We start from the raw sequence: 19108 nt of genomic DNA on the forward strand, positions 1-19108 counted from the left end.
GTAAAACGTACTAGAACCGTGGCTTTCCGTAGTATATCCGTGGACTAATCGTAGCTAATACGTAGCGTAACTGTACCGCTCCGTACTTCTTCGTATCAATCCGTAGAAGTCATTGAAAATCTTTTGGCCTACGAAAAGGTACGGACGACTACGGTGTCGTTACGAACTAGTACGGATCAGTACGGACTGCTACGGATACGCTACGGTCGATAAATTCGTAGCAATTTTTTGAACATGTTCAAAATTTGTCAAGATTCGCTACGGACATCCAAAAACTACTACGACTGATCACGGATCAAGTACGGAGAGCCACGGTCAAGTAAGGATAGCTACGAACTCTGCCGAAAAGTATTCGTAGCTCGTTCGTAGCTCTGATTCGTGACAGTGTGACCGAGGCATAATATGAATCACTTGTTTACTGCATATAGATCCTTAAAGTATTTACAACAAACTACTTTATACGACTGTTCAATCACTAATATCAACCACTTGTTAACTGCATATATAGATCCTCAAAGTATTTACAACAAACTACTTTATATGACTATTCAATCACTAATATGAACCACTTGTTTACTGCATATATAGATCCTCAAAGTATTTACAACAAACTACTTTATATGACTATTCAATCACTAATATAAACCACTTGTTTACTGCATATATAGATCCTCAAAGTATTTACAACAAACTACTTTATATGACTATTCAATCACTAATATAAACCACTTGTTTACTGCATATAGATCATCAAAGTATTTACAACACACTACTTTATATGACTGTTCAATCACTTATATAAACCACTTGTTAACTGCATATAGATCATCAAAGTATTTACAACAAACTACTTTATATGACTATTCAATCACTTATATGAACCACTTGTTTAATGCATATAGATCATCAAAGTACTTACAACAAACTACCTTATATGACTGTTCAATTACTAATATAAACCACTTGTTTACTGCATATAGATCATAAAAGTATTTACAACAAAATACTTTATATGACTATTCAATCACTAATATGAACCACTTGTTAACTGCATATAGATCATAAAAGTATTAACAACAAACTACTTTATATGACTGTTCAATTTCTAATATGAACCACTTGTTTACTGCATATAGATCATCAAAGTATTTACAACGAACTACTTCATATGACTGTTCAATCACTAATATGAACCACTTGTTTACTGCATATAGACCATCAAAGTATTTACAACAAACTACTTCACATGACTTATCAATCACTAATATGAACCACTTGTTTATTGCATATAGATCATCAAAGTATTTACAACAAACTACTTCATATGACTGTTCAATCACTAATATAAACCACTTGTTTACTGCATCAAAGTATTTACAACAAACTACTTTATATGATTGTTCAATCACTCATATTAACCACTTGTTTACTGCATATAGATCCACAAAGTATTTACAGCAAACTACTTTATATGATTGCTCAATCACTAATATAAACCACTTGTTTACTGCATATAGATCATACAAGTATTTACAACAAACTACTTTATATGACTGTTCAATCACTTATATAAACCACTTGTTTACTGCATATATAGATCCTCAAAGTATTTACAACAAACTTCTTTATATGACTGTTCAATCACTTATATGAACCACTTGTTTACTGCATATATAGATCCTCAAAGTATTTTCAAAAAACTCTTCACATGACTGTTCAGTCACTAATATAAACCACTTGTTTACTGCATATATAGATCCTCAAAGTATTTACAACAAACTACTTTATATGACTGTTCAATCACTAGTATAAACCACTTGTTTACTGCATATAGATCATCAATGTATTTACAACAAACTACTTTATATGACTGTTCAATCACTAATATAAACCACTTGTTTACTGCAGGAAGATCATCAATATATTTACAACAAACTACTTTATATGACTGTTCAATCACTAATATGAACCACTTGTTTACTGCATTAAGAACCTAAAAGTATTTACAACAAACTACTTTATATGACTGTTCAATCACTAATATAAACCTCTTGTTTACTGCATATATAGATCTTCAAAGTATTTACAACAAACTATTTTATATGACTGTTCAATCACTAGTATGAACCACTTGTTTACTGCATGTAGATCATCAAAATATTTACAACAAACTACTGCATATGAATGTTTAATCAATAATAAAACCGCTTTTTTGTATAATATGTATACAAACATTTACAGCAGGAAAATGAATATGAATATATATACTACTACTATACATTTATTTACACATATATCACGTTACTCAAGTAATTGAAACAAAATATTTCCATTCCGACAAAATACCGTCAGTCAGTTGTGTAACTGACATATATCGCCAGAACTACTGTACAACACTATGTTATTACTATTTACTATTCTATTTATTATAAGCTTAAATTATTTGAAAAATTCTTTAAACAAATATTTCAAGCATGCAAACAGTGAAAATATATAACTGACAATATTTAGCATTATTTTAACAATAAAAACAACATAGAAATTATAATACAAGTGTATGCTATATTTACAAATAAACACGCGTGGTTGTTTACGTCTCATAAACTAGTTATTACACACACATACTATTTCAAGAAATGTCAACGACATTTATATTTAATTTAGTGCGTTTTTGATAGCACTACGAGTTAGCTAATTTGTAGAAAAAAAATCAAAATCTCATGATTTTAAAACTCAGTCTGATAGAAGAATATTATACATGTACATCAAGCAAATACATAACAATTAGATTAAATGGAAATTTGCATGCAAACAATTTGACATAATAACTGAACTAGCACATTTTTTTCACATTTTTATCAATACATATCTTAAAGGCATAAAGAGAACTAAAATTAAAATAACAATAACATAATGATTTGGAGATATGCACAACCATAATAACAGTTTGTCAAACTTTAGCCTGTGGTTACGGGTACGATGACGGACAAGTTCTATTATGAATCGTATGCATTTTCAACCAAGTAGATTTTACGGTGACCATGCGTTTACTAGGTTTCCTTAGGCAAATCTTCAGATGAACAAGTATAAATGCATCATTTCAATGGATCATATCTACGACGACAACTTCCGAAGAAATGCACAATTTTAGTACAATCCTGAACTATACTTAAATAATGGCACATTTCCTGTATAATGCTTACATCCAAAAAGAAAACTTAAATGCAAATGTAAAAATTTATTTATTTTTTTTTTCTTTGCAACGATTTCCCATTATTATAAATGCTGGTATGTTATTTTCATTTGCAATAATACCGAAAATTTTCAGTTTTGAACTTATCTGCTTAATTCCTCAACCAGTTCTATGATCGTCTTTGTAGTGGTTACAGCGTACGTGGCGTTTTCCTTACTGAACACATCGGAAGGGATTTGACAGCTGTTTACACTATCCGGATAACGAAGTCTGAAATTGGCTTGTCCTTGAAGACTGAGACGGTCCTCAAATTCAGTTGCCTAAAGCGATATTCAGTTAATTGCACTGATGCTAGCTTGATATGAACAGATGATTTCTTCTAAGGTTTGTAATTAACTACCTTTCGATTAATTGAAACTATTATTTGTTAAAATGTTGAGTCAGTTGAATTTTTATGCTCCATAAAAAAGATAGCACAAAGGTCCGTTTTTAAGTTGGAAATGTTCTTATTATATACATCATTTAGTGAATATTCTATTCCAATAATGAATAGCATTACCTTTTGAACAATTTCACCGTCTAGTCCTTCTGCGATCCTAACAAGACTATGCTCCCGCAAACGGCATTTGTTGGCGTCTTTCTTAAACCATGCAGCTTTCAGAGCCTTCTCACACGCCTGTATATTACAAGACCGAAAACGGTAAATGTTACTATTATTGTGATAAAATGAAACTTTATTATGAACGGTGATCGTGTAAATACTAAGATACGTTTATTAAGTTGTTAATCTTTTTAATATGAAATGTAATCCAGTAGAGTGTTTGGGGGTTGTAAAGATATCACCAAGTCATATGTCCACAAGTCCTTGTAATTCCTATTTTGTCGCGAAATCTCCAACGAAATCAATATACAAGCAGCATTATAAGTGTGACAGGGTGGATTTCACATCAAAATTTTAGTATAGTTGTATGTAACCTGTTTTATGTGGTTACGTCTTTTGTGTAATGTACGGTATTTTTTTACGAGCTCGCGCGCCATACGGAACAAATATGTCAAGAGACTAGTGAACATCTGTCAACTTTAATTTTTTTTTAATTATTAGGTATCATTATACAATAGGTATGTACAAATGTGTAAATAAGTAATTACTGATTGTAATGCTGTTGCACATGCTTGTCAACTGTCATAAAGATTTATTTAAGATCAGCAATTTAACGTATTTATGAGATTTGTAATTCTTCTATGGTTCAAGATGGGTTCTATTTAAAATCACATTTTCCTTTATTAATATGTGTGCACTTTTTAACAGCTTGCAGAGTAACATCACTTGCGGACACGGATTCCGATGAAGCGCTGCGACGCCAGATTCCATAAATTTGTGAGTAAATGTGTGTTGAACTGTGTATATGTGTGTATGTGTTTCACATATGTATTTGTGTTTTGAGATATGTATTTGGATGTCTAGGTCAATCAGTCGGTCTGGTCGCCACAACATTATTCTTGATGGAAAGATATTTTATTCTGTAATTAATCTTATGTTGTAATTAGTACTAATGCGTCAAATGATTGTTTCATCATTTGTTAATATATTTATCTATATATTGTTGTTATATTTGCTGTTATAAATACTTTTCATATATATCATATTATTTTACAGCAAGACAGCAATATTTATAATTATGTGTTATATGTGTGTTATTGTTTATTTGCAGGACGTCTATTGATTCCTTCTTCGGATCAGAATGATTGTATTCCTGAATTAATTTATATTTTTGTAACACTGAACTGGAAAGAAATAAGTAAAGAATAACCCACGACTTTGTGTTTTCCATTTAATCAAATAAACATTTGGAGGAAAAATACATAAAGTTACAATGGCGCCCAACGGGTTGTGACATTCAGTGTTTGTTTTTTTAATTAAAAGTTTAAGTCAATATTGTAAGTAATTTGGTAATTGCTTAGGAACATTTTGAAATTGATCTGAGACTTCAAACCAGTCTGAGGAATCCTGCTGGAGGGTTCAACGCACGGTGGCAGGTGATCGTTTGGGGAGCAGCATTCCAGTACATTAGGACAAGACAAACGGGGTATCGATGACGAGAACACGGAGCAGCATTCCAGTACGTTAGGACAAGCCAAACAGGGTATCAAGGACGAGAATAAGGAGGAATAAACTATAATGTGACACTGAGATGATATTGTGACATTTTGAGGTTAACAAAGGAACAGTGTGGACTTGGAAATAATTGTGTTTTAATAACAAGTGGCGGACCGACTGCTGTTTCGGGTATTTTTGAGTACCTATTGTTTGATATTGAGCATAATTGGTACATTAAACACACTTTTATTGATTATTTTATGAATTTTATCCTTTTGTCAAATCTGTAATCACTGCACAAGTAAGTTAATTATCCTTTCTGGGTGTGGTTAATTTATTAACATTCCATATTATTTAATAATCCCATTGCACTAACAATTGGTGTAAGCTCTAAAAAAAACAACAAAAAAAACAACAAACTATCCTATCAACATATGAAGCTGTCTTGAACCATTTTTCAGAAACAAAACATCAAATTCCAGAATTGGGGCATGTGCACTAGTGTTCATTATACATGATTGTTTACATATTTGATAAGTGATTATAAGTTGAGAAAAAGTAAATATTTCTTTGCAAATATTTGAAGCTGGTATTGTCCAGTATGTTTGCAAAACTCTAGTTAATTTTCATAGATTTTTTTAAAAGTTATTAATTTTTTAAGTAGAACTATTTTTAGTCTGGTGTAGCGATTTTCTTTGGGATTCCACCTGACAGGACTATTTTTGCATATTAATTAGCCCGCCAAGTTTCGAGCGATTTCATTGGTTGACTGACTAAAGAGACTGTGACCTTTTGGGAATTACCGGTCTATAAATAACTTGTCTTAAACTGGTCTGGTTTAAATAGGAAAAGTACATTCGTGCAAAAATTGAGAAGTGGTTATAAACAAACATTGTTTTAAGGTATTTATGGGTTAATAATTTATAAATAATAAGTATAATAACATTCAATAATAGTTTAACTTCACACTGCCTGGCTTTAAAGAACATTCGTCATTAGGTAGGTAATTAAATTGCAGACGACATATGCGATCAACGTTGCTGAAATTTACAGGTCAGTATTGTGTTGTGTTTAGACTGATAACAATTTACAGGTCAGTATTGTGTTGTGTTTAGACTGATAACTGATAAAACTGTTTTGTTTTTGTGTAAAGGTTGTTGCTTGGTACATTGACAGTGAATGTGTATTTAGTATAGAGTTGCCATAGTTATATTAGATTAGTAGAGGCTTTGGTTTCTTGAATGATAATTATTAATTGAACTATTTAAATTGAATTGAAAACTAATTACAACTTTACTGACACTAGTTTCTGTTTACAGTAAACAATTTATTTAATTTATGGACTGCAGTTGGTACTTGTTTATGTTTTGAATAATAGTTTGATTAATTAATAATAAATTAACTTTACTGGTGTTGACAGAAAATAGATTTTGACAATTGTTAATTAAATTGAAATCTCATTTTTTTACATGTGTTTGCATACTGACAGTGTTTTATATATTGTGTTGTGTTTGTATTTTATAATGTGTAATTAAAATGTTTAAGACACATTTATAAACAGTGATGGGAAACGCTGACAATAATATGTGAATATCTAAAGTGAAAGACATTGACTCTAAGTGACACTAGTTATGTATGTGTGACAGTTAAGAAAGTGATTATTTTTGGTGACATTTAGTGATTGACGCTTTATTGTTTAAACATTTTGACATAGTGTTTATAACTTGTGTGAGTAATTCCATTTGAGAATAATGGCTTCAAAGAAAAGTGAAATTGAAGAAATTGAGACTGTTGGTGAGGAACAGATAACAACAGCCATCTCAGAAGAAGATAAATTGTTGTTGGATGCATTTCATGCTATGAAATTAAAGAATCCAAAAGTGAATAAGGAACAATTGCTAAAGTTAATGATGGAAGAAGACAACACTGTTTATGAAGATGAACATTGGAACCCGAGTACAATATCAGAGGAGAAAGATGAAGTGAAACAGAAACATCACCTGGCATCATACCATTTCCCTAAACTTTAAAAGTTTTATGGAGATGAGGGAAAAGGAGAGGTCACATGGCCTACTTTTAAGTTCGAGCTGGAGTCATTGATAGTTGAACAGATATTCAGTGAAGAACAGATCTTGTTAGGACTCAGAAGAGCACTGATGGGCACAGCGGGAGACATTCTGCGAAGATTAGGTCCAAAGGCCAGTGTACAGAAAGTAATCCAGAAATTCGAAAGTACATTTGGAGCAGTAGATACAAAGGAAACAATTCTAAGGAAATTTTATGCCAGTCAACAACTAGACCGTGAAAGCATAGCTGGATATACTTCAAGAGTGAAAGAAATTTATACACAGGCAATAAAGCTAGGAGGCATACAGATAGGAGATGAAGATAGCTTGAAGAGTGTTGTTTATCAAGGTCTTAAGAAAGAAATGAAACAAAGAGCAGCTTACAAATTTGACATCATAAGTGATTATGATAAATTTAAAATAGAATTGAGGAAGATTGAACAGGAAATGAAAACTGAAAAACCAGAACAGAAAAAATGCAATGCTGCTGTAAACATTGACGAAAGAAAACAGACAGATATGGAAGAAGTTAAATCTTTATTAGGAAAACTCAACTCAAGAATAGATATCCTGGAAAAAGAAAGAATTCAACTTAAAGAAGAATTGAGACACAATGCACAACAACCAACGTATCAACAATATGCAGGACAACACCAGCCGTTACGCTACAACTTTAATCAAGGCGGGAGAAACAACTTTAACCGAGGAGGAGGAGGAAACAACTTTAACAGAGGAGGAGGAGGTAGAGGTGATGTACCACACAGGGGACAGGGTCGAGGAAATTTAAGATATCAACCACGAAGGCCGGTTGCTTCTAGAACATTCACGCCAACTTGTTATCGTTGTAATGAAAAGGGTCATATGCATAATGAATGCCCAAAAGTATAGGTGCCTGCAAGGTAGGGTCAATTGGGGGCACTAAGGTAAAACAAGACCCCAAATTAGTGGGAGAGATAAATGAAGTAAATGTACTAGTAAATGATGTAAATACGCAGGCTTTATTGGATAGCGTTAGTTGTGTCAGCGTCATAGCAGAATCATTTTGGAAAGAAAATTTAAAAAATGAATTGAAATCTTTAGACAGTATTTTAAATATTGAATGTGCCGATGGACAACAGCTCCCATACATTGGATACATTGAAGCAGAGTTGAAGGTCATTGATGGCCTACCAGAGGCAAAGCCTATTAGCTGTTTGTTTTTGGTAACAGCAGATACCAAATACTCTTTGAAAACTCCAATAATATTAGGGACAAATATACTTGTCGAACCTTTACATGAATGCAAAGAAACATTTGGACATCAATTTTTACAAAAAGCTAAGCTTCACACACATTGGTTTTTGGCTTTCAGGTGTATGCATCTATGAGACAAGAAACTTCAACGAAATAATAACAGAATTGCTTTATTAAAATCAGCTGGAACTTCAAAAAATATTTTAGGACCGAATGAGTCGAAGGATATATATTGTTACACAGACAAGGAACTTGATTTACAAACAACACCTGCTATGACATCTGATAGTACTGAAAGTGGATTACCTGACTTTGTGGATATCACCCCAGGACTTGTGAATTACAGTTATAGGAAAAATGGACATATAATCGTCAATGTCTCAAACTTGACTACCAACAGTGTGGTGATTGCACCAAAAACTATTATTTGTGAACTTCAGCCTGTAGTTATTGCGATGATGTTTTGAATGAGGAAAAAAAGACAGAAACAAATTTAATTAACAATTTGAAAATTGATGAAAGTAAACAGTTGAATGAGGAACAATTACAAGAAATTAAGAATTTATTACTAACAAATGTGGATGTATTTTCTAAAAATGAAGAGGATATTGGAAATTGTAACTTAATCAAACACAGGATTGATTTGATTGATAATACACCTTTTAAGCAGAGACACAGACGCATACCACCTGGGAAGGTTGATGAGATAAGGAATCATCTTGAACAGTTATAATCAGCTGGCATCATAAGAAAATCAGAGTCACCATATAGTTCTAATGTAGTACTTGTCAGAAAAAAGAATGGTTCTTTGCGGATGTGTGTTGATTATAGGCAGTTAAAAAATATTTCAGTGAAAGATGCATATGCACTTCCTAGAATAGAAGAAGTGTTTGATGTATTAAATGGTGCCAAGTATTTTTCAATTATAGACATGAAGTCTGGCTACCACCAGGTAGAAATAGAAGAACAGCATAAAGAGCGGACAGCTTTCACAGTAGGACCATTAGGTTTCTATGAGTTTAACAAGATGCCTTTTGGTCTTTCAAATAGTCCAGCTACGTATCAGAGGCTTATGGATGAATGTCTTGGAGATTTAAACATGAAAATCTGTATAATTTATTTGGATGATTTGATAATATTTTCAGATTCATATGAGCAACATATTCAACGTCTTGACCAAGTTTTGACCAGACTAGCAGAATGTAATTTGAAATTAGCAGCAGACAAGTGTCATTTCTTTCAAACTAAAGTACATTTTCTTGGTCATGTAGTCAGCAGTGAAGGCATTGAGACAGACCCTGCAAAGATAGAGAAGATAAAGAACTGGCCTACTCCTCGGTACGCAGATGAGTTGAGATCTTTTATTGTATTTGCCGGTTACTATCGAAGATTTATAAAAGACTTTTCAAAGATAACCAAACCATTAAGTGACTTATTTCCTCCATCATCAATTAAGAAAGGCTCAAAGAAAATGCAGAAAACATGGACATGGACTGAAACTGAACAAAATATTTTTGATAACTTGAAAACAGTATTAAGTTCACCACCAATTTTAGCTTATCCTGACTTTTCTAAGAAATTTGAGTTGCACACTGATGCTAGTGGAACAGGACTTGGAGCTGTGTTGTACCAAGATGGTAAAGTTATGGCCTTTGCAAGCTGGTCATTGACCAGATCAGAAAAGAATTACTCAGCCTTTAAGTTGGAATTTCTAGCACTCAAATGGTCAGTTACAGAAAAGTTTAAAGATTATTCAGCAATACAACATTTCCTAGTTTATACCGACAACAACCCTCTTTCTTATGTTCTAACTTCTGCAAAATTAGACGCTACCGGTCAAAGATGGGCATCAGCATTGGGAGAATTTAATTTTGAAATACAATATAGACCAGGATTGAGAAATGCAGATGCAGATGGAATGAGTAGATACCCACATGAACGTATCAAGGCTAGAAACTCAGAAGAAGTCATTAAAATTGATGATCTCACAGTTAAAGCCATTTGTGGTTCTACTGACAAACCACCATACATTGAGACAATCACATGTAATGTGAACAGAGTGGAGGCTACTGATATGCCTGGCCAGCCCATGGCACAAGTTGAAATGAGGCAGATAAGAACTGCTCAGAGAAATGATTGGTTAATTGAAAGGTGGAGAAGAGCAGTTATTGGTCGGGTTTTGCCAAACATTCATCAATATAACACAAAAGAGGACAAATGTATGAGAAAACAATTTAATAATTTCAAAATGATAAGAGGAATACTGTATAGGGAAATTAAAAATAACGACAAAACATTGAGACAGTTGGTTTTACCATCTATATTTAGAAAAGATGTGTTACTAGGATTACATGATCAGATTGGTCATCCAGGGAGAGACAGGACATTGTCTTTATTAAAAGAGAGGTATTACTGGCCAAACATAACCTCAGATGTGGAAGCTTGGGTCTCAAAGTGTGACAGATGCCTCAGAAGAAAAACATCCACAAACATTAGAAGTGAACTTGTAAACATTGTGACAACATATCCATTGGAATTAGTGTCTATGGATTATCTCACATTAGAACCTTCAAAAGGATATGGTAATATATTGGTAATCACAGACCACTTCACAAAATATGCATCGGCTATTCCAACGCGCAATGAAACAGCAAAAACAACAGCTGAAGCGTTTTATAATAATTTTATTGTAAATTATGGTATTCCTACAACACTTCACACTGATCAAGGGGCTAACTTTGAATCAGATTTGATAAAGGAATTATGTAATTTGATGGGGATAAAGAAATCAAGAACTACACCATACCACCTAATGGGTAATGGTTGCACAGAACGGTGGAACCGAACATTACTTTACATGCTTGGTTCACTGGATCCTGATAAGAAGCCAAATTGGAAAGCGCATATTCCATCTTTGGTTTACGCTTACAATTGTACCCAACATGAAAGCACTAAAGTGTCGCCTTTTGAGTTGATGTTATGAAGAACGCCTAAACTACCAATTGATTCATTATTTGAAGCTGTTGATATCGACAGTAAGACAAATCAGACATCTAAGGAGTATTTAGATCAGTTGAGAAATAGGTTAAAGCACTCACATGAAGTGGCAAAACAGTATGCAGATACTGCAAGAGATAAGCAAAAATCTGAATATGACAAGAAAGCTAAAGCAGCTAAACTGTTTGTTGGAGACAAAGTTTTATTAATGACTCTGTTTCACGAAAATAAACACAAAATAGCAGACAAGTTTGAAATGGACACTTACACAGTAATTGAACAGCCAAGGGAGGATATTCCTGTGTACAGGATAAGGTCACAGGCTGGAATGGAACGTACTATACATCGTAATCATTTGTACCCAATAGAACATGGTGATGACAGAAGACAATATGTTAGTGTAGAGGATATTTCTGGACTAGTAGATGGACATGTCAAAGCAGATCCAAAGGATAGTCAGAAAGTAGATGGGGGAGATATAGATATGTTAGTAGAAAACAAAGTAGATAGTGACGTCATGGATAAGGTATGTGATAGTAATGGTCATGTTAAAGAATGTGATCAAGGAAATAGAGATGATGAAGATGATGATGATGATGATGATTGTGTACTTTGTACACATGATAGTAGAAAAGCCCATAAGTATGAGGCAAAGAAATCTTGTCTAGGTAGTTTAAATAAACACCAGGATGCGCATCCTAAACCAAAACCTAGAGTTAGTGTGAAAAGCGGTACCAGTACGAATTTTCAAGGTCAAGGTAGTCAGACAGACAACCAGGTTCAGCCTTTAGTAGATATTATAGCAAATCATAGAGACGCATTGGAGAATAGAGGTAGTGCTAGTGAAGTACAAGTAGATGTACATGCAGGACTGGGTACAGATGATATTGAACAGATGAGTGAAAGTGAAATACAGGCTCAGCCTAAGCCTTTACCGCGAAAGTCTACAAGGATTATAAAGCCACCAGTTAGATATCGTGATTATCAGATAAGTCAAATGGTTTTAAGACCAAGAAACTACAAGGTTCATGCATTAGAAGTTATGGTATCTTCAGGTGTATTAGATGAACTTGATTCGGATGTTGTAAATAGCATAGTGAAAGCCGTTATGCAGTGAGCAATTATATGAAGTCATATAATATTTTTCTATGTTTTATTTATGTTTTTACACGTATATCTATATGACATTTTTTTGAGAATTTATTTCCCTTATATTGTGTATGGTATATCTATTTAAATGAAATAGATGTTGTACTAAGTATTAGTCTTGTACATGGAAAATAGCAAAGAGACATGACATGTTCATTGATTGAACTCATGGTACAGGTAAGTATGTAACATTATTTATCTTTAATTGGGCAGTACAATTAGACCGAGTTAGTGGGCAAGGTAAGTATGATGTCATAAATGTAAATGTATATACCTTTTATTTTATCATCTTTTAGTAGTCAATGTGGGTCCAGAGATTTGTTTAAGTTGAATGTTAAATGGGCTGTGTTGTGAATATATGACCATTGACAAAGGACATTCCTAGACTAATGACAGTAGGTTTAGTATCGTGAGGACACGATCTTTTGTCAAAGGGGGGCCGAATATAGGCGATTTTATTTTTGAATGACAGTTTGGTTATTCTAGAATGGTTATTTGACATAGTGGTTGAATACAACTGTATCTTTGATGGAGATTGTAGTTATATTTATTTTCTGACTAAATGACGAGACGTCATTTAACTGACAGGGGGAGTATGTGACAGGGTGGATTTCACATCAAAATTTTAGTATAGTTGTATGTAACCTGTTTTCCGTGGTGACTTCTTTTGTGTAATGTACGGTATTGTTTCACAAGCTCGCGCGCCAGAACAAATATGTCAAGAGACTAGTGAACATCTGTCAACTTTGAACTTTTTTTAATTATTAGGTATCATTATACAATAGGTATGTACAAATGTGTAATTAAGTAATTACTGATTGTAATGCTGTTGCACATGCTTGTCAACTGTCATAAAGATTTATTTAAGATCAGCAATTTAACGTATTTATGAGATTTGTAATTCTTCTATGGTCCAAGATGGGTTCTATTTAAAATCACATTTTCCTTTATTAATATGTGTGCACTTTTTAACAGCTTGCAGAGTAACATCACTTGCGGACACGGATTCGGAAGAAGCGCTGCGACGCCAGATTCCATAAATTTGTGAGTAAATGTGTGTTGAACTGTGTATATGTATGTATGTGTTTCACATATGTATTTGTGTTTTGAGATATGTATTTGGATGTCTAGGTCAATCTGTCGGTCTGGTCGCCACAACATTATTCTTGATGGATAGATATTTTATTCTGTAATTAATCTTATGTTGTAATTAGTACTAATGCGTCAAATGATTGTTTCATCATTTGTTAATATATTTATCTATATATTGTTGTTATATTTGCTGTTATAAATACTTTTCATATATATCATATTATTTTACAGCAAGACAGCAATATTTATAATTATGTGTTATATGTGTGTTATTGTTTATTTGCAGGACGTCTATTGATTCCTTCTTCGGATCAGAATGATTGTATTCCTGAATTAATTTATATTTATGTAACACTGAACTGAAAAGAAATAAGTAAAGAAGAACCCACGACTTTGTGTTTTCCATTTAATCAAATAAACATTTGGAGGAAAAATACATAAAGTTACATAAGTAATATTCGAGATCATTTTTTACAAAGACATGGCAATATCTTCACTGATGTCGGAAGGCCTTGTACAAAGATAGCCAGATCCAAACAAAAATATTATGATTTATATTTTTATAAGTTTCATAACTCGTGCAGTAGAACGTTTAATTTTTTTTCCAAATGTTCCTTTTTATTAAAAGACTCAATCGGGGTGCGCCTAAAATAACCTGCCCAAAATACCCAAGCAAACACGTTCGCAACGCGATGTACAATTTTTAAAGACTTATCCATCTTGCCATTAAATATTTGGCGTTACGCACGATACAAAAGTCGACGACCGGACAAGGGCAAGTTGTCATTACATAACCCCTCTTGAGAAGGGCAATAGAAACAAAGATTAAAAAAACAACTAAAACTATTATAATGACACGATACATGAATTAATGATAACAAAAACGAAATGTTTGTCAATCAGTAAAAACTTCCCTCATCACTTAAAAAAATGTGTTTCAAACAATTTCAAGTGATTTGCATGTATTTATTGGCAAGAGGATTGTCGTAAACGTGACTACTACCACGCACCGCTTTGGTTGCTATCATCGAGGGCAAATTACTCGATAATGTTTTGATCATGGGGAATTAAGTATGTTGAACTTCTCCTCTTCATGTTTTGAGTTGTTAGAGAAATGAGAAAGTATTTCCCTACCCAAATGTTTACCACTTTACAACTGACCGACCGACCGACTGACTGATGGACTCCAATAGACCCTTCTCAAACGTTGTTTGTTTTGGATAACAAGAAAAAGATTATATAAATTGTGAGTTACCTGATGGCAATTATAACATATCCAGTTATATGTGTCAGGGTGGTTTTCTGCGCTATTCAAGTGAGATTGACCAGTTTGAAAGTCGAGTTTAGCTTGTCCTATCCAGCGTCTATATTCCCCTAGGCTTGGAACGGGAGAATACTTAGACAACCTATGAGGCCCTCTTCTATTGAACCTATTGAACTCTTGTAGATTTTCTTGGTAACCTCTCGTATGAACGTGGCCTGTATTTGTTGCATCTACGCAAACGTTCCAGTATCGCGAACCGCGCATGTCTGGCATTTGCGGCTCCGGTTGTAGATTTAGTTGTTCGCCACGTTCGAGTCTAAGAATACAGTTCTGAATGAAAAAAAAGACACGCTTTGAATATTCTTCATGGTCTGGATTTCTATCTGGGTGCCATCTCAACAGCATGCGCCGGATTATTCGTCTTCTGTCCTGAATGTTGAAGTTTTCAAAGGCTTCTTGTAGCTCATCCATAATACGCTGACAGTTTGTATCAAACGGAATGGACGAGATAGGTTCAGAGTGGTATTCCACAACTTCCTGGCTGGTGACTGTAGTTAAGGGTATGAATTTAAAAAGTCGAAATATCGGCACAACAATAGTTCCTCCACGGCTATATCCAATATTAACCAAATATCTAAGATTCAACGTTGAAGAATTGTCCGACTGGATTAATTTCTCGATATGTGCATATATGAAACGGGTCGCATTTGCATCGTCGTCATTTTCATCGTTTTCTATTTCTAAAGCAACATATTTATACTCGTGTTCTCGAAACGGTGTTATCTGCTGGACCATAAATCGGTAAAATCTTTCCTCCACATAGGTACCAGGAAATGGAAATACAACCACATTTCTTCTTGAAATATTATCTAAATTTCTTATATGTTTTCTGTCTAAAAATCGACTTATTTTATCGGGTTCCCTATTTAAGTCTAAAATCTGTTGTAACAGCAAAAGCGATTCTCTCGGTAAGTGTTTGTGTGTGCACATCTCTATAAAAAACATTAAACCTGCCCTTAAGGCACTATTCATATTCCCAGTATTTTCAGAATTCTCTGTTTGATAATAAAGACAGTAATATACACTTGCATTTCCCGACTCCAAGTCAACCCTTGACGTTTGTTGTAAGTTATACTCGTTTTCAATCTCAACACCTTCTACAATATGACCTTGGTAACGCAACACAATTTTCAAACCTGATACCTCTTTAATACCAATATTTAACAATATATTATATTGTAATTCATCATCAAAGTTTTGATTATATACACCATGCTGTACTTCATCATGTTTTATTAATCTGCACAGTCCTTCAAAAAACTGATCTGAACATAAAAAACGTTGAACATGTTCTGCCTCTGCACTATATACTTCTATCATATTTTCTGTGGAAATCACTTCTTCGACATCATTAGTAAGTAAACGTGGTTTCAGTGCTTTGGGGAGAAGTTCAAATGGGTCTATCAAATGATTAAACCGAATGTTTAACTCAGTAAAACCTAGAAAAATATTTAAGTGGCACCTTTCTTCTAATTCCTGTCTATACAAGTCGTTATCCGATACAGTTAATTCACACGACTTCATAAGCATTCGTTTTTGGTTTGGCAAGTACAGATGCGTAATATTTTCCAAGTGTTTTTGTACCTCTCCAGTTTTGGTAGGAATACTTTCGAAGAAATACTGAATAGCTTTTGAAACTACATCCAATATATTAGCAGGAGGCTCTTCGTTGACGAATTGGTCTTTTATCATTCGCAAAACAGTGGCATACTGAAGGCACGTTGGCTCAGGCGATGCACCAAGTATCTTGAACAACTCAATATAACGCTGAAATTGGTGAGGTACTTTGTATAGATATGGTCGAAGTTCTACTCTTTCTGGTGCTGAAACAAATACATTTGACGCTTTGGCCATGGCTTCTTTCGGTATCAAAATGACAGGATTGCTTTCCAAAAGTCTTGCGTTTATTTGGCGCAAATTAAGTTCCAGAAACCTGTATATACTCTCCATGTAAAAAACCTTATTTTGGTGTTGGGTTTGTTCCCTCTTAAAATCATCTTCGAAAACACTACAAATATTCTGACAATGTTTTATCACAGAATCGACTTTAGGTTCTTGAGTTATCTCTAAAAAGTTCATTAATTTCTCATCTGGATCTCGTTTGGTGAGAGAAGCGCTTGTCCAGCAAATGTCTGCAGATGTGCCACTACAAGATCCCTCAAAACAGATGAAAAATTGTTTAGAGCAATACGCTTGAAAAATGTTTTCCATTTCCGACGAAATTGTGTATGGAACAACAAACTTTATACCTTTAATGCTGCTAAACACATCCCTTTCAAACGTGTCATCAAAATCTCCAAATAAACACGACACAATCACATCAGATGCGGCGAATAAATCTTCATTCACACCCATTGCACCATTTCGTGCGATTTGCCTAGCATAATCCAGCATCATGGCGCCTGTAGGGCGAATGTTTAACCCGATAATTTCCATAAAATCTTTCCAAATGGCGTCCATAAAATGCGCAGGTAAAAATTGCTCTTCTGACAACATTGTAGCAAATACGGGGTGAGACCTGTCATAAAGCTCATGCGCACAATAAAATCGTCCTTCAATGTCTATGAATGGAAGATTTTTTACCAACTCAATTAATCGCTTTTGCATTTTGGAAAAATGTCTTCCCAATTGAGTCAACAACATATGATCTTTCACATATACGACATGAGCCAACCAAAATTGTCTTGGCATATGAGTCATGTTTGGCAAAATATTTCGAACATACAAATCTAAGTCGTTTTTGTGTGGTAATTCGAGGAAATTGTAAAGATCTTTCAAAAGAATGTTTTCCTTTACAACCACTTTTCCTTGACTATACGCCCACTCGTTTAAGCCTTCTGGTGGCATTTCACTGCTTGACACGACAATATCTACAACTTTATCGAGACTGACGAACGATCCTTGTTGCATTGTTTCATACAAAGGAAGTTCTCGAAGAAGGATTTTTGCCCGTCCTGCAAGTTTCCTTGTGAGGATATCAGTACTTTGATTGAAAACACGCAAAAATTTAAAGGCTTCATCACTTGTTACATTGCAAGATAACAGTTTAGATTTGTGATAGTGAAAACATAAAAGAACTTGATCTGGGTTCCATGGCGAAGCTATTAAATCTTTCAATTTATCAATAACTTCATTGTCAATTTGTGTCTTTTCCTTGAAAACGCTCGAATCCAATGTTCCAATATTGGCTTTTTCTGCAATAGGCCGTATAGCGGCATGATAGGAACCCGACAGAAGAGTGTACGCTCGCTCGATCGGTATCAATTCATATATGCAATGATCTTGTATAGTAACCAGTGATGGCAAAAATGCCCACCCTGATATTGCTTCTAAATTCCTTTCGAATACATTCACATTCTGTTTTTTTTCTTCTGCCGTTGGGCGTTTGGACTCATCCAAAATAAATTCCCATAGCAGGCGAACAGTGCTAGGTTCCATAGGATTATGACCGCTGAATTTCCATTTTACGTTTTCCCCACTGCAGAGAATCACTGGATCGTAAGACAACGGCAATAACTCGACAAAATTGACAAATGTGAAGTGTAAAAATACTGAGGATTCAAAAAGTTTACATCGATACAGTATTGATACAAGGTCGTTATGTAAAAACCGCTCGAATGAACCTGGTAATATGGCACAATATTTAGAACAAAACACGGTTCTTTCTTTGCTGTATTTACGTAAAATGTTATCTTTTGTAATGCACAGTGGTAGATCAATAATTTCGTCGCCAAAACGATCATACTGTAGTATATAGCACAAAATGCTAATTGCAACGTTTATTTTTCCTATTACAGTTTCTTGAAGGTAACAATTAACAGTACCAACTCTGTCTTTAACTATTTGCATTACAGTCCATGGATCTGTTTTCAGAATGATTTTTTGGCCTGCCTTTTCCATTGTTTCAACAACAACTTGATTGACTGAGGAGACTTTTACATTCATGTCCTCTAGCA

General features: G+C 34.0%; 1 protein-coding gene and 2 long non-coding RNA genes across 3 annotated transcripts; 2 read left to right on the top strand and 1 right to left on the bottom strand.

Annotated features, from left to right (window-relative positions):
- Nucleotides 1-3529: 3529 nt before the first annotated feature.
- LOC127839880 (sacsin-like) lies at nt 3530-18537 on the bottom strand. The gene is made up of 3 exons (XM_052368271.1): nt 15084-18537; nt 3753-3869; nt 3530-3544 (listed from the first exon to the last, which is right to left on the bottom strand). Exons 1-3 carry the CDS (start codon nt 18060-18062, stop codon nt 3530-3532), a joined length of 3111 nt encoding a protein of 1036 aa, XP_052224231.1. The 5' UTR covers nt 18063-18537.
- LOC127838105 (uncharacterized) lies at nt 4498-5006 on the top strand. The gene is made up of 2 exons (XR_008029668.1): nt 4498-4571; nt 4906-5006. It is a non-coding gene; the product is annotated as an uncharacterized LOC127838105 (long non-coding RNA).
- Nucleotides 6128-14270, top strand: LOC127838098 (uncharacterized). Its single transcript, XR_008029659.1, has 3 exons — nt 6128-6193; nt 13712-13780; nt 14115-14270. It is a non-coding gene; the product is annotated as an uncharacterized LOC127838098 (long non-coding RNA).
- Nucleotides 18538-19108: the final 571 nt, after the last annotated feature.

This window comes from Dreissena polymorpha, chromosome 7 (assembly GCF_020536995.1).
Source record: "Dreissena polymorpha isolate Duluth1 chromosome 7, UMN_Dpol_1.0, whole genome shotgun sequence".
NCBI classification, from domain to species: domain Eukaryota; kingdom Metazoa; phylum Mollusca; class Bivalvia; order Myida; family Dreissenidae; genus Dreissena; species Dreissena polymorpha.

Excerpts from the sequence above, each read along its gene's own strand:
- LOC127839880 (XM_052368271.1), bottom strand. The coding sequence starts at position 18,062 with ATGCAACAAGGATCGTTCGTCAGTCTCGATAAAGTTGTAGATATTGTC. Across the intron at positions 3,870-15,083 it reads TATGTTATAATTGCCATCAG|GCGTGTGAGAAGGCTCTGAA; the intron begins GTAACTCACAAT and ends TGTAATATACAG.